This window comes from Cololabis saira, chromosome 13 (assembly GCF_033807715.1).
Source record: "Cololabis saira isolate AMF1-May2022 chromosome 13, fColSai1.1, whole genome shotgun sequence".
Lineage (NCBI taxonomy): Eukaryota > Metazoa > Chordata > Actinopteri > Beloniformes > Belonidae > Cololabis > Cololabis saira.
The window spans coordinates 14,503,413-14,519,262 of record NC_084599.1 but is presented as its reverse complement, the minus strand read 5'-3'; the positions used below and the strand labels follow the sequence as shown (position 1 = coordinate 14,519,262).

At 37.9% G+C, this 15,850-nt stretch overlaps 1 protein-coding gene across 8 annotated transcripts in view; it reads left to right on the top strand.

The window, feature by feature from the left end:
- The window catches only part of gabrb3 (gamma-aminobutyric acid type A receptor subunit beta3), a 59,185-nt gene that overhangs the window by 35,509 nt on the left and 7,826 nt on the right, over positions 1-15,850 (top strand). For 3 of the 8 annotated variants that reach the window (XM_061737861.1, XM_061737857.1, XM_061737858.1), the window contains 6 exons: positions 4,550-4,770; positions 6,428-6,510; positions 7,064-7,201; positions 9,760-9,912; positions 13,614-13,858; positions 14,874-14,954. In XM_061737861.1, the coding sequence (XP_061593845.1) occupies positions 4,550-4,770; positions 6,428-6,510; positions 7,064-7,201; positions 9,760-9,912; positions 13,614-13,858; positions 14,874-14,954 (921 nt within the window). Of the gene's footprint in view, positions 1-4,549; positions 4,771-6,427; positions 6,511-7,063; positions 7,202-9,759; positions 9,913-13,613; positions 13,859-14,515; positions 14,704-14,873; positions 14,955-15,850 lie in introns of those variants that run through there. The other 5 variants (XM_061737859.1, XM_061737860.1, XR_009783926.1 and 2 more) reach the window with 4 other exon arrangements.

Sequence of the window (15,850 nt, the reverse complement as noted above, 5' to 3'; positions counted from 1 at the left end):
CGCCTCCTACTCTTCTTAATCCTGCTGGGAAGATTTACCTGTCTCGTGAAGTGGTGAAGAGTCCCCTTCTTGCACGGGGCAGGAATCACTGAGTGCTATTCCTGTATTCCCAGCAGATATCTGGGTGTTAAGCTGATGTAAATGTTGTTTGACTGCCACACAGTAACCACGTCTGAGTATGAGACGGCAAACTCCCTGAGCCGAGGATGACACACCAGTCTCCTCCTCCCACTGGACCTCATTTACTTTCGCTGAGAACAAACCTTTTTGTGTCTCCTGTGGTCTGAATAACAAACCACAGCCTGAAACTTGAGTCAGAAAGAGGAGCGTCTACAGGTATTTTGTGAATTTGATTTTGTTCCCACTATGATTGTCAACATTTTTCAATCCTACACACAATGACCTTCATTACCTTAAGTTAATTTATATATAGCTGATTTTTTATGATCAGTTTTCCTATTACTGCATAAGTAGGTGATTTTTTTCGATTTCAGCCATTTTTATCTATCATTTTAAAACATACTTTTGAAATTGAATTATAGATTATATTGTGACTGGAGCTTTAGGAAAGTTCAAATGTAATTTACTGCTCACTACGATGTTTCTCAATCACAGCGTTTCTGTGTCCAAAGTAGTTTTCGTGCTGCTGAGATGTCTTTTTGAGAGGATTATAAGATTAAAATAGCTTTGTGCATTAGAACATAGTCATTAATAGTTAAAGGAGGGAATATCCTCTTAAAGTGTGTCTGTTTATCCCTCCAGGGGGTTTCCCAGACCTTGAGGATCAACCCCAGACAACAATGAGGCTGCTTCCTCTTTTGGCTTAACTGAAATGTTTAATGTTGGCGTTCATCTATGCAAGTGACAAAGCTGAGGGAATTACATTGTTGAGGACTTCCTGTTGTTGATCGCTGTCTTTGAATGTTGCTACTGTATGCAGCATGTCCAAACCCAAACTCTTGACAAAACCTGAATTCCATTGTGTGGTGAATTTTATATACCTGCAAAATCCTAAAAAATAATGTTTTCCAACTATTAGAAAAATGTGTTCAACATCTCTTGGAAAGTGTGGAAACTTAGAAGGTTGAATTTATACCATCCAATCAGTGCAGATCTGTGCAATCTGATTGGCTCACAGCAGAGCAATTTATTCCCACGTTGCACCATTTTGAAAATTTACTAATCACAGCGTTTTTTCAGCCGTTCATGAGCAAGTGCTAAAATAAAACATCTAAGCAGATTTTAGGACTCTGCTGTATCGACCAGTCTAACTGCAGATAAATAAGATAGATAGGAAATAGTTTTTGCAGAATTTGTTGTCGAATTCCAAAGTTGCCAAAATTCTGAATCTTACACACAGTAAGATTCAACCGATAAAGGAAATGACTAGCTCAAGTTATTTCCTTCAAAGAATGAAAAGTTTCTTTGGAGTATGTTTCCAGAGTTTCCTGTCATTTTTGAGGGAGAAGTTAGAAATATTTCTTCGGCCTCAATAAGCAAAACCTCATACAGCAACAATTATTCCAAGCTTTCGTCCTGGTGGAAGTTTTCATTCGCTCTAATATGAACTTATTCTTTTTCACAGCGGTGGCAGATTCATTTTCTTTGATTAAAACAGTATAAAATCACCTAAATTACTCTAGAAACTTCATGTCATGGAGTCCAATGACGATGACAGAATTATTCATATAGAATGCTTGAATCCAAGAATTCTCCATTCTTTGGTGAAAAATTGAATTGGATGAAATTAGCATATTTTCTGTTTCTACTGTATTGTGAGTTTTGGTCACATGACAGCATTTGACTATAAAATATATATATATATATAATTGTATTTGAACTTTGTCCCGTGCAATTTTGGTCTGAAATCCTACTTGTGATTTCAAATCAAACTCCTTTGTACACTTACTTGACTTTTGAAATCACATTTGACTTGGGATTCAAATCCACTCAACTCAGTTCAATTACTATTATCAGAGTATTCAGTCGGTAATGACTTAGCAAGTCACTTATAATCCATTATTATCTCTCGTGGATTCACAGTGAATGTAATATAAGCAATCTATTTAGGTATTTATTAAATGTTTGTTTGGTTAGGGACTTTCCAGGTCTAATTTACTTTAAACAGTGGCATGCAGCCACATGGCACTCTTATAAATTATTACTTCTCCCAAAAAATACTGTATATATTTTTTTCACAAGTGGTATAATTTAGTCATGCCTAAGGGACCTGTTTTTATATTACACATCGCTAAAATCCCTGTAGTTCAATGTTAGATTTGTAAAGTAACTCAGAGAGACTAATCTATATAATTTAGTTGTTTGCAATAATACCAAAGGTTCCTGTGGTTCAGTAGGTTGGGCAGAAAAACAAATGTTGATAGCCAATTTCTAGTTCAGCTTGTTACATGTTTGTCCCATTATTTATGGCTATTATTCGTCTCCAAATAAAGATAATAAAACATCATAATATCAATTTTTTAAATTGTGCTTCAGTTACAAGCAACACAAGAAAGAGACAAGCAATTAAGCTTGACTTATTTTAGTATTCTGCCTCGAAAAAAGTTCACAATATTGTACAGCACCGAATCATTATGTTACATACTCAGTAATTTACTGAAGAGACAAGAACCTTCATTAAACAAGACTTGACTACACCGCCCTCAAGTGTAGTTGTGAGCCTGTGCAAAATGGCAGCACCTCAGTGGGGATTTGGGAAGGCCTGGAATAGATCCCTGTGGGACTCTGCATGTTACACAGAGCCTTAAGAGCAGGATGGCAGAGAGAACAGTGTGTAGAGGGAAGTGATGTGGTGCAGCTTGTTTCAAGGCAGCCGAGGAGGAAAGCTGAAGTGGGATCAAAAGATCTCAAAAAGATTAAAATAGCTTTAGTCCAGACATGGAGAGAGTGTGTTGGAACATGAGAGTTGTGTAAAGCTGATTCATCAACTCACACCTCTGCTGTATGTGGGCTGGCAGCTTCTGTTCAAGGAAGTTGAGGCTGAATTGGGAGAGTGAGGGGACGTCTAAAGAGACACACAAACACACTCAAAAACTCTACACCATACACAAAATGAATTCACCAGGTCTTGGCAAAAAAATGACCTCATGTGAAAACGTGAGATGGGCCAGGTTCAAGTCCATGGTTGACAACAGAGGTGAAGCACCGTGGGCCCCGATCAAGGCCCTTAACCAACACCTGCTCATCTGAGCCCAGATATGTCCATGTGGCTTCTGGACAAGGCCAACATGAGGTTTCTCGTTTTCTGATTAAAGGTTTAAGTGACATTTATGAAAGTAAAATAATATTGTCGTACCTTAAAAACATTTCTTACATTATTCCTTTGCCCATGTGGTTATGTGAGTTATTTATAAATGACATTGGCATACAGTATGCGATTGGTTTTCAATTTAGACTTGTGTTCTTCATCTTTACGCTCTCAAATTCCACCAGATTTCTTGAATGATTTTATATTATGCAATGGAGAAGCAGAAATATGCAAATCCCTTCCAGTCTTTCTTTTAGAAAACATTATTTTGAAACAAATCTTCCATATTGTCACACATTTATTGATGTTTTTCAAGACCCTCTGCACAACTTTGTTCCAAAAAGACAGCTTTTTATGGAGAACCCCTTTAGGACCAAATCACAATTCTAATCACATGTTGTGCTGGATTGCTGGTCTGGAATTTAAAAAAGAAGGGACGTAAATAAACAAATTACATTTTATATATTCAGTTCAAACTGTCTGCAAAGAAATAAAAGTCAATCTGAGAGTTATTTTGGGGGGATTTTATTGTTCTGAAATTTTCTGATTTAGGGACATTAGTCGGGAAGTACTGGATTGATTTTCAAATCTAGGCTTTATACTATAAATGTGCCACTGCATCAGTGGACAGACATTTTCAGCATGTTTTTATTTACTTCCTGGGAACTGTTTACTTATTTAAGAGAACATTAGTCAGCAGAATGAGAGAATGAGTAAAAAGCTCCATTATAGGCTTGGAAAAGCTTTTGTGTCAGATAGATCAGGTTGTGGAGCGAGCTGCAAATGAAATCTGAATAAATCATTGATGCCCATGCATGCATGCTTGGTAATTAGCAATGCTATTTCTTATCCACATTTTTTTTTTTAAGTGTTCAGTTGTAATCTGGAGCATAGTATCAATGGAGCCTGCCATAATGACAATTCAAAGTCAAACTGAAAAATACTTTATCAATCCATGAAGATAAATTAATTAATTAATTAATTAAAGCCGTCTGAAAAACTGCTGACACTTTTGGGAAGGGCTTCTTGTTGAATTGGTCTTAAAAAATAGTCACCCTGGGGAGCCTGTCAATTTCAGAAAAATCACTTTAGTTCAAAAAAAAAAAAAAGCTCCTGGCTGCAGACTCAAGTGCCGAACTTGATAACCCTGTGCAAAGGTTTGTTTCTGTTTGAATCAGACACACTAGCATGTAGAAATCTGAAACAAAATTACAGTATTTACTTTATATACTGCATCCTTTTGACTCAGGTCACATGACCCTGCTCTTTTACTTTCCATAGGACTACACGCTGACTATGTACTTCCAGCAGTACTGGAGAGATAAGAGGCTGGCCTACTTGGGGATCCCCCTCAACTTGACACTAGACAACAGAGTAGCAGACCAGCTTTGGGTCCCGGACACCTACTTCCTCAATGACAAAAAGTCCTTTGTGCACGGTGTCACCGTGAAGAACAGAATGATCCGACTCCACCCAGATGGCACAGTGCTCTATGGCCTCAGGTAACAAGTTTAAAAACCCCTTAACGTTAATGCACACTTGCAGTCTTTAAATAAATACTTTCCTCCTCCATGGCTCTGAATGCTTCCTGTAGAACGTTGATATTTTAGTTGTTGTAGGTTTCCCTTTAAAGACTCCATTGTTCATGATTTCACTGAGGAGCAATGGATTTAAGATTGACTGGTACAACTTTTTATTACCGGTATTCAAGGTTTAAGCTTTTCTTGTTGCACCGCCTACCTCGAGCCCAAGGGAGCCAGTTCTAAGAAAAAAAGAAAAGACATTTTCATTTGTGAATCACTAGAAAAAACTACGGAGCCCTCTGGTGACATTTGAAAAAAACAAAATAATGCGTGGCCACACATTAATAACTCGTGGCCACGCATTAATAACTCGTGGCCACGCATTAATAACTCGTGGCCACGCATTAATAACTCGTGGCCACGCATTAATAACTCGTGGCCACGCATTAATAACTTGTGGCCACGCATTAATAACTCATGGCCACGCATTAATAACTCATGGCCACGCATTAATAACTTGTGGCCACGCATTAATAACTCATGGCCACGCATTAATAACTCGTGGCCACGCATTAATAACTCGTGGCCACGCATTAATAACTTGTGGCCACGCATTAATAACTCATGGCCACGCATTAATAACTCGTGGCCACGCATTAATAACTCGTGGCCACGCATTGATTATCTCGTGGTCACGAGATATTAACTCGTGGCCACGAGTTATTAATGCGTGGCCACGCATTATTATTTTATTTTTTTCAAATGTCACCAGAGGGGCAAGCAAGGCGACAAAAAGTAGAGGCAGGCAGGAGGGGAAGGTTTTTTAGAATAAAACACAGAGACAGAGATTTCAGAGAAACGAATACAAGAAAGCCAAGTCTGTCCAAAATCATTACCCAGGAAAAACATTGCATCTGCTGAAAATTAGATCTCCAATTAGAGCACAACCGCTGAGCACTGGTCAGCGTGACTGCTCAAGAAAGTTTGCCAGTGACAGCGGAGTGGGTCTTTTCAGGAGATTTCCATACCCAAGCCTTGCTTTTCACAAGAAATACCTTTGTCTCCATTCATTCCTACTCCAGGAGAAAGTTATAGACTGTGGTCGTAGATAAACGTCTTTTCAGAGCTGCCATTACAGTAACATTTACACTGTAAATGCGGATGTGAGGGATTATTTACACCTAGCCACTGTCTGTAGAGTAAGAGCATCTCTAATACTCAGATTGGATAGATCTTAATTTTCCTCTGTCTCATCCAGTTGCTGCCATGTGTGCATTTAGTGCAATACATATTTTCATATTTCAGCATCTTTTATTGTGCTTTCAGTAGCAGTTAGCTCTCAACTCATCTCTCATGCTCACTGGTTGCGTTAATGGTATTCTTGGTTCTGTTGTGTGAGCTTCCTCCCTGACACTCTTCGAAACATGAAAAGCTTTATTTACTGTTCTGAGGTTGCAGTTCAACACAGTGTATGTATTTATTTGGGCTGTGAAAAGAACCGTATGAATCCCCAATTCTTTGTGAAACTTGCAGATTTAGTTTCCAACAAAGGGGCATGTGTCTTTCTCTGTACCTTTCCTGACTAAACCACACCTCTCCTGATCTTTTCCTCCTTTTTGCTCATGTTCGGATACAGAATCACAACGACAGCTGCCTGCATGATGGATCTGAGGCGGTACCCGCTGGACGAGCAGAACTGCACTCTGGAAATTGAGAGCTGTAAGATTAAGCCCCACAAATTGTGCCTTCTGAGAAAATACGGTAGAATGCTATATATATATATTTTTGTTCATCTCTTAAAGTATGAACTGTGCCGTGATTCTCATTTATGTCTTGTGGAGAGAGAAACTGCACAGACTGCTTAATTGCTCTGGATTTATTGACCTGTTCTTTCCCAGCAAGATTGCTCGTTTCACACTCCCCAGTTAAAAAGACGTTGTCTTCACGGAGGGGCTTTAAGGAGACAGTCGTTTCCACAGTAGCGCATGGCAGGGATCAGTCCGACGCCATCAGTCATGGTGACATGTGTGGCCATCTGCCCTCCTATAAAACCATTGACAGTGATGGAGCCCGGGCATGTCGAGCATACGTCTGCCTGCCTGCAGTGACATGCCCTCCCACAGAGATTTACATCTCATCTCATCAGCAATTCATAGCCCATAAAGAAAACTGGTTGTAGATTGACTTTGGTCGTCCAACATAACGAGACGAATGTATTTTTCAGGGCATTTCTGCTCATCGGAGTCACACATTGTACCTTGTTCTCTAACAGATGGTTACACAACGGATGATATAGAGTTCTACTGGAAGGGGGGAGACAACGCTGTGACTGGGGTGACGCGCATCGAGCTCCCTCAGTTCTCCATCGTTGACTACAAGTTGGTTTCCAGGAACGTGGTCTTTTCCACCGGTATGTGAAGAAAGTAACAGAATCAGTGATGCAGAAGTATTTATATTTCACAATGTGCACATAAAATAGCATTGCCTGGAGCGCAGTTTTCATCTCTGTATTCAGTTTAATCCCCAGGATGCAATTCACGGCCTGAGTAAACGCAGCACTGAGACGGCGCCAGCTCAGACTGATCAGAGATGGTTTACAGAGACCAGAAACCCTCCAAATACCAAAAGATTCTTATTCAGATTCGGCTTTGTTTTTATCGTCAAATGGACTTTGACAAGATATTTTTATTTTATTTTTGTACGCTCTTGCTTCGCCTGTGTCAAACATATGAGAAACACTGCTGATAAAGTGAGGTTGAATTTAATCGATTTAAAAAGAGATAATAGTGCCCCATGTGAGACAACAAATTTATCAGCTACATGTTTTCGTGAACCTCAACTGGAGAGGATAAATAAGGTCATTTTTTACTCCTGATTCAGCAATGTCATTTTTATATCCATATATAGTCTTACAATTATAAGGGTTAGCTTTATTTCTCTCATGAATAAACTGGGCTTTTCTGTTAACTGTATTTGCATGTTACCTTAACCTCTCATCAGAGTTAAAGAAGCAGTTGCTTTTCTGTTTTTCCCGGCCAAGATGAATAATAGTGGCAGAAAACGTACCATAATAATTCATGTGGCAGAGCGCCTATAGCATGATTTATTCTTCCATAGTATCAAAAAGTCAGCAGTTATTCTCACTGCAGCTGAATTAATAACATGTAAGATGAGTTCTGAAATCAATGTTATAATACAGAGAGCTCATTATGACTGAGCCACTGCAACCTCTAATGCTTTCTATTAAAAAGAAAAGTGCATTTTTTGAGATATGTTTATACATTAATGTCCTGACTAAAATAAAATCGGAGGTATTCTTCAGGGTAAAGCAGAAATTGTCAATTCATTGAAAACCTTTTAAAATTGTCCTGCTTTTTACTGCTCTTAATTTTAATCATCTGTTGATCTGTTTGAGAGAAAGAGTCCTTATTTTCAGGCTCACATACTCTGCTCTGCTCTCACCCTCAGAAAACCGCTGCTTGTGCCCATTTCCTCTGCGTCAACTCAATATTGAGTTCCCACTCATAGATTTACTGCTGCCTGTACAAGCGTCCTGCTCACCCTGCCTGAGTTCCTCTTGTTCAGTCTCTTCTGTGGATGTTGATGTCTGCTCATGTTTAATTTATTGTTGTTTTCTTTTACAATCCTGTCAAACTTTCCCAGTCAACAAAACTAAAGAAAAATTTAAAATGAAAAAAATCTGTTTATATATCCTACAATATATAATATAAATATATAAAGATTTTTTATTAACTTCAGACTGTATGCAGTTTTTGTCAAAGCATAATAAAAAAATCTGATTGCACTGGGTCTCAGTCTTAAACAAATACAACCTTTGATGAACAATGACTTTTTTACACTATTCTTTTATTTATTTATCAAAAATAAAGCCAAAAAATATGGGGGCAACAATAAGTACCCCCGTACTGCTCCCATAGAATTTAAGAGGGTCAGTTGCAGCCTGAAAGCTCCTCTGTATACCCAATGTATTCTCGAGTTAAATGTGAAGCCATGTACTCGACAACTAAAGCTTGTTCAAAATTGGGTCATGCGAGAGGACAATGATTCAAAGCAAATGTACATCAGAATAACTGAACAATCAATGATTCTAAGTTTTGAAAGGATTATTCAAATTGAATACTCAAAGTTGCTGCATAAACACATACCCAAAAACTTGAATGAACCTAAGCAGCGTTGTAAAGAAGAGGGACTAAAATCCCTCCACAACAAAGTGAGAGTAAAGGAAATGACGAGTTCGAATTATTACCTCTAAAGGTGAATCATGGGGTACTTCGTATTGCCCACTATGTTTTTCCTTTGGGCTTAACTCTTCTCTTAAATTGCATAGTGAAAACAAGTTATATATTTCTGCTGTTCATTTTTTTTGTTCATTTGTTTATGAATGAACCTATATGCATGCCTCTCTGACATGACATGACCATACAGTACTGTTGTTGCAGTTCATAAACATTGACATACCTGCAGATGGTAAAAAAATAACATTATTAACTGTATTCAGTAGAAATGTTTCTATAAAAGGACTCAGACTGATCCTTTATATGTAGATGACTTGCTGTGAATCAGTAAATTGCATTAACAAAGTGACCTTTGCTGAATTAAAATACAGTTGTGCGTGATCTGCTGAAGCCAGTTAACCAGTACCCGCCTAAAGGAAATGCTGTGAAGTTACATGAAAGCACCTGTAAAAGGTTGTCTGGTATGTCTGGTATTGCGTTGGTTGGGAACTTTGACTTTTGCAAGCATGCAGAGGAAAAACAGAAGGAGAAGAGGACATCAAAACAGACGGAAGTACTTTTGTACAAGCGGCAGTAAACCTGTGAGCAGAGCTGCATGTTTTAAATTTGAGTTTCTGAGTGTGAAGGCAGGGTTTTAGGACGAAGCAGTGCAAAATGGGAGCCTGAAAACCAACAACTCTGCTCTCAAACTGTTCCCGGTCTTGTCCTGCAGGTGCCTACCCTCGACTATCTCTGAGCTTCAAGCTGAAGCGAAACATCGGATACTTCATCCTGCAGACGTACATGCCCTCCATCCTTATCACCATCCTATCCTGGGTGTCGTTCTGGATAAATTATGACGCCTCTGCTGCCAGAGTTGCATTAGGTATGATGTGTCCTTGCAGTGGATTAAAATTAGTCCATTTGCGCTGTAGAAACAGGAAATGTGGAACAAATTTCAGAGGAAAAATGTGTCAAGTGACAAAGGACTACAAGAAATGATTCAGTAAAGAGAGATAACCCTGATTTTTTTTTAGCAAAATAATTTTCTCTGCTTCGTCCTTTCTCTTACGAAAGTGTTTGGTAAAAGCCCCCTCCTTTGTTAGTTCCTCTTTGCACTTACACACCAAGTTCCTGATACAAGAATAGGCAGATACAAAACAGGAAACAGAAACAGAAGAAAGTGGTGGCATACAAGTGGGAGGCAATCAGGATGTTCTGAATGGATGGCTACACAGCAGAAAATGTGCCTGACTTGTTACTTGGGATACATTTTGACTGATGGCCTCTCTCTGCAAAGAGATGCAGTTCAATTGATGGAACATTTGCTGTGAAATCATGCAGCGCTCCAGAAATTTACTACACCAACTTTAAAATGACAGGTTGGATGTTTCTTCCCAGCAGAGAGCATTCAGCAAAATAAAAGTGTTCGTATGGACCTCTGGATGTGAGTACCGAGTAAAGTGAGGAGGATGTTACGCTGCACGCCTGGACTCAAATTAGAGTCGGCTTGTAAACAAATGTGTGTCAAAGCTTGAGCGAGAACCACAATCCATACAATCATTTTAAACATTAATTCACAAATTGCAAACTCTCACTGACTTTAGTTTGACCCCATTTGGACTTCATCAGCAACTATGTCAACAATATTTAAATCCAGAACCACAATTTAAACTGTAATGGTTTTCCCCTCTTTCTTTTTTATGTCATATTCAAGTGGGGTGAATTGCAAATTCACAAGCAGGATGTAGGTTGACTAAATAAGCTTTATTTGCGCATAACAAACCAAACTAAAATGCTGAGGTAACGGACAAACCAAGACAAAAACGCAAAGCGTGCCGAGGCAGACAGGAGGATAGAAAAGAGAAAACTGGGCGGTAAAAGAAAAGGAAGATAATATCATATAATTAGCTCATTAATCAGAAAATGAACCCAGATGTAGAACAAGAATGGGAAACACATTGCACGATGGATGCATCATGAACATCATAAAAATCATGAACAAGTTAATGAATAACATAAAAAAAACATAAAAAGATTTTTTTACCTTTAAACTGTCGCAAACCTGCTGAACATTTCCTCACTTGCACCAGATAGTGTGCACAAACGTATACACCGTTTGTTCCGCTGATAATTATTCATCCTCTGATTTTTGCACAACACAACTTAATAAAGTGGTTATGAGGCAACTGTGACAAAACATATTCAGAAGCACGTCTTCTTTTTTTTGCCAGTGTGCACATTTCTTTATGAAAGGAGAGCCTTTTTTTCTCCTTTTGTTTAATCAAACGCTATCAAAGCCTAAAGCTCACATGAAAAAAATAAGACATTGCCTGTGGATTTATCACAGGCAGATTTGACTTTTTAAACATTTTATGTTGATTAATAATACCTGTAGCATCAAAATATTTCTTATTTTTTAGAATTGGCTTGAAAAAGTCCCCTTTCTTTGATCTTGTTCATTCAAAGCAATACTGAATTTTCTCATATCACATTTGAATAGACGAGTATCACATTGGAAAATGGTGTTTGTTCCCGCTGGTGTGTTTGAGGCTGCTGCCTTGTGGTGTAATAGGATACTCATCTGCATCAGGCACTTTCCACCGACCACTGGAACGGAAACTAATGGTGCATTCAGATGGGGTCGTATTTACAGGAAGAGTCCATATAGTGTTTGCAGCTTTGTAAGTGGACATTTTCTGAAGGCTTGGTGTCCAGCAGTCAAACAGTCAAGCTTCGAGCGCACATGTCCCAGATGAAGCCAGTATAAAATGAGTATCAGTTTGCCATCTGAAAACGCCATACTCTCTGTAACTCCCCATAATTGATCTCCCCTAGAATATTGGCCTTAATGGAAATCCTCATTCTGCCTCAGTACACTCTAAGTGCTGCCTGTGAATGAAAGAACGCATTATTTCAGCAATCATTAAACCTCAGTCGTACATGCACCATAATGAGATAAGTGTAGTAGATTTTACAAGGCAGATAAGTTCAGGAGAGTCCATGTGAGGACATGCATCTTCACCAATCACTGTCCTTTGGTTCCTCTACATCAGCACCATCTCATTCAGACGGCCGCTGTCTGAGACACGGCCTGATCGATGCAATTTAGGACACATTTACACTTCTACGCTGTCCAGAATCGATCACTGTCTTTGTGATAATTCACTGCATGCTTCCATGCTTTCTGGCCTCACACTGCTGCCCTAAGTATAGTTATATATGTATGTATATATATATATATATATATATATATATATATATATATATATATATATATATATATATATATATATATATATATATGTATGTATATATATATGTATGTATATATATATATATATATATATATATATATATATATATATATATATATATATATATATATATATATATATATATATATAGTCAGTCATATATATGTATATATGGATATATATATATATATATATATATATATATATATATATATATATATATATATATATATATATATATATATATATATATATATATATAGTCAGTCATATATATGTATATATGGATAGTCAGTCCTGTTCTCATTGACAATACCGTACGGGTATTTGGCCATCCGATGGTTCCTTTGTGGGTACCATCTGATGGCATTTGGATTTTCTGATTTATTTATCTTGACCCAACCTTATTTTAGGTTCAATTATCCTAATCTATGTTATTTTAATCAGTCTGTATTTTGTACTTGCACTAAGTGCTTTAAATGTTAACCTTTTATTGTGGTTTCAGGACATTGTACAGTAGTCTGTTTCTTGTATTTGTATTTGAACACTGTCATTGTAAACCCTAATGTGTAGTATTTATGTTTGTCAAGGACTACAGATGGAAATTAGCTTGTGGCTAACTCTGGTGCAGCCATCTTTTTAATGTACCTGCACATTGTCCTTTAAATAAATAAATAAATAAATATATATATATATATATATATATATATATATATATATATATATATATATATATATATATATATATATATATATATATATATATATATATATATACATATAGGGAGAGAGAGGGAGAGAGAGAGAGATCTAATGTTTGTTATAAAACATTTTGCATCTCAATGTGGATGCAGACAAAGCAGATTTAGCATCAGAAATCTGTATTATTGCATAGTACTGCTTTTCAAGGTGTTTGTTAAGTAACCATCTTCTCTGAGCTCTGAGAGCTTCAGCTTTGTTATCAAAAAATCAATGACATGTACAGTACCTGCTCTTGACTCACCCTCATACACCACATTGCATTTTTGTTTAAATTATATAAGCGCAAATCAACAAAAATAAACACAATGTCCAGGTTGGTGAGCCATCCAGGGGAGACAACACGGCCGCGTTATTGTCGATGGTGTGTATTATTTCAGGGATGACTGCATGACTGTTTGTCGCACAAGTCTCCTCACTCGTTGTGTGGCTACATGAGTCACAAGGCAGATATTGGATTTTTTTTGCTTATTCAAACCAAAAACATCCCATTCGTCTTATTCAGACCTTGTCTAAAGAGTAGAACGTTAATCCCAACCCTGACCTGGAAATGTACTTGCTTTTCTTGCAGGGATCACCACTGTGCTGACCATGACAACCATCAACACGCATCTGAGAGAAACGTTACCCAAAATCCCCTACGTCAAGGCTATAGACATGTACCTGATGGGCTGCTTCGTCTTTGTTTTCCTGGCCCTCCTGGAATATGCCTTCGTCAACTACATCTTCTTTGGCCGAGGTCCCCGGATGCAGAAGAAACAGGCTGAGAAGGCAATGAAGGCGAATAATGAACGCAATAAGTTTGACAGGCCCAAGGTGAGAATCTCGTCCAAGCATGCGTTTGAAAACGTTTTTTGTCTCCATGATCATGCTACTAAAGCCATAAATACGTAATAAAATAAAAATCAATACCATTAAACGTAAACCATACTTGTTAATCTACCCGTATGTTGGTCTGAGCAACAGTTGAACACAGATGGAGAGATGAAACTGAGGATGTGGGCTGGATGTTCAGATGTCATGAATTTCCAGGGCATCCCTTCTTCAGGCTGAGTTTAAACCCTGTGATTTAAGTTTGTAAACTGCATTACCCCAATCCCCTCTTAAAAGTGCTTGATAAAGGGATTCTTTCTGTGGGTTTCTCTCTGAAACCATTGCTGTGAATTGACACTATATGAATGTCAGTTAAGTTTATCATTCAAATGGAAATTCCAATAATGTTATGTTTGTCTTGATAGTAACTCAAATGAAAGTGGAATAGGACATGTAGGTCATATTCACGTGGTTCATCAAAACAAAAACAAAAACGAATGAAAATCAGAGCTCGATGCCATTTCAGCTTTAACCCCCTGAGGCCTGGGCTGAACGAGACCTGAGACGTTGTCTTGTATCTGGCTGCAGAGCTTTGGCAGCAGATTGTTTCAGTTCTGTAAATTGCGCAGCTGCTGATTCATGCTTTGTCGTAACTGTCAGTGGTGTTTACTGCTGCTGACTGGGAGCAGATGGCTGCCTTAGTCCCACTATTATACAACAGCCTCCATTTGAAGTAGTCAGCAACTAAGCAAGGTCAGTATCTGAATGTTTTGAGCTCCACAGTGGCATAACACATGCATTATTTTAGCTCAGGGGTGGCAGTGGAAACTGCACAGTTCAGGATAACAGTAGGAGAAATGTACTACATGCAAATTTTCAAACTCGTTCATTTGAATTAATCTTTGTTCATTTGATTAACACATTGGACCGTTTGACTCTATTTTAATGTGAAGCACATCAGCTAACACATGACAACAGATGAAGCAAAGGCCTTTGTGTTTTTATTTCTTCTGGGTAGACCATTCTGGAGGAAGTCAATTGCAAGTTTTCGTCTCTTAAACTGTCCAATCAGGTACAAGGGCGTCGTCACTCACGACGGGTGAGTGTCTGTCATTGGTGGTTGTGTCGCATCTGTGAACCCGACACGGGAACTTTGCTGCTCCAGCACAAAGTTTGACCCGTTCATTAATGAAGCAACATGTTTCCTCACAGCCTCTCCACCAGTCATTTCTCTCACTGTATGAGTATACTCCACTCAACACTGCCTTCCCCTGTGTTGTAGTTCACTTTCTTGCCGCCTGTATATGTGTACTTATAAATAATTCTCATCGATCCATCACTGAGGTTACAGTCGATTACAGTGATGCTTGAATGCTTGCAAACCCTTTACAATTTGTAAAACTATTTTTGAATATTTCCAATATTATCTCAAGTTTTAGCAAAAGGACAAAAAGTAAATGAAGAAAATAGGATAAAAATACTACTTTTTTAATAAATCTATTAAATAAGATGAAATAATCGGTTGGTGGCCTTCCTGCCATCTACTTTTTGCTTCCAGTCCTTCCACAAGATTTCCATTGGATCAGTATAAGAATTGGACTTTTTCTTTGCAATTATTTTTGGTGGAATAATTTGCTTAATCTCATTGTCTTGATGTTTGATCCAATTACTCTTGACATTCAGTATATGGACAGTTGTATTTTTATTTAATTTTTTAAGTCTCTTTTATAATTCACAAGTTATTATTCCATCACGTGGAGCAAACCATTATAGTCCAGATGTAGCAACGCAAGCCCAAACCATGATACTTCCACCACAAGGGCTCAGGACTGTGATACCATCCATGCTTTAATCCATTGTTTTCCTTTCTGCAGGCATAACATTTCTGATTTCAACTATAAATATAAGTAAACATTTGTATTTTGCTCTCTTTTTACCATAAAACAGATATATTCTGGTTTGTCCACATGATCAAATTATAGTCAAAAATGCTAT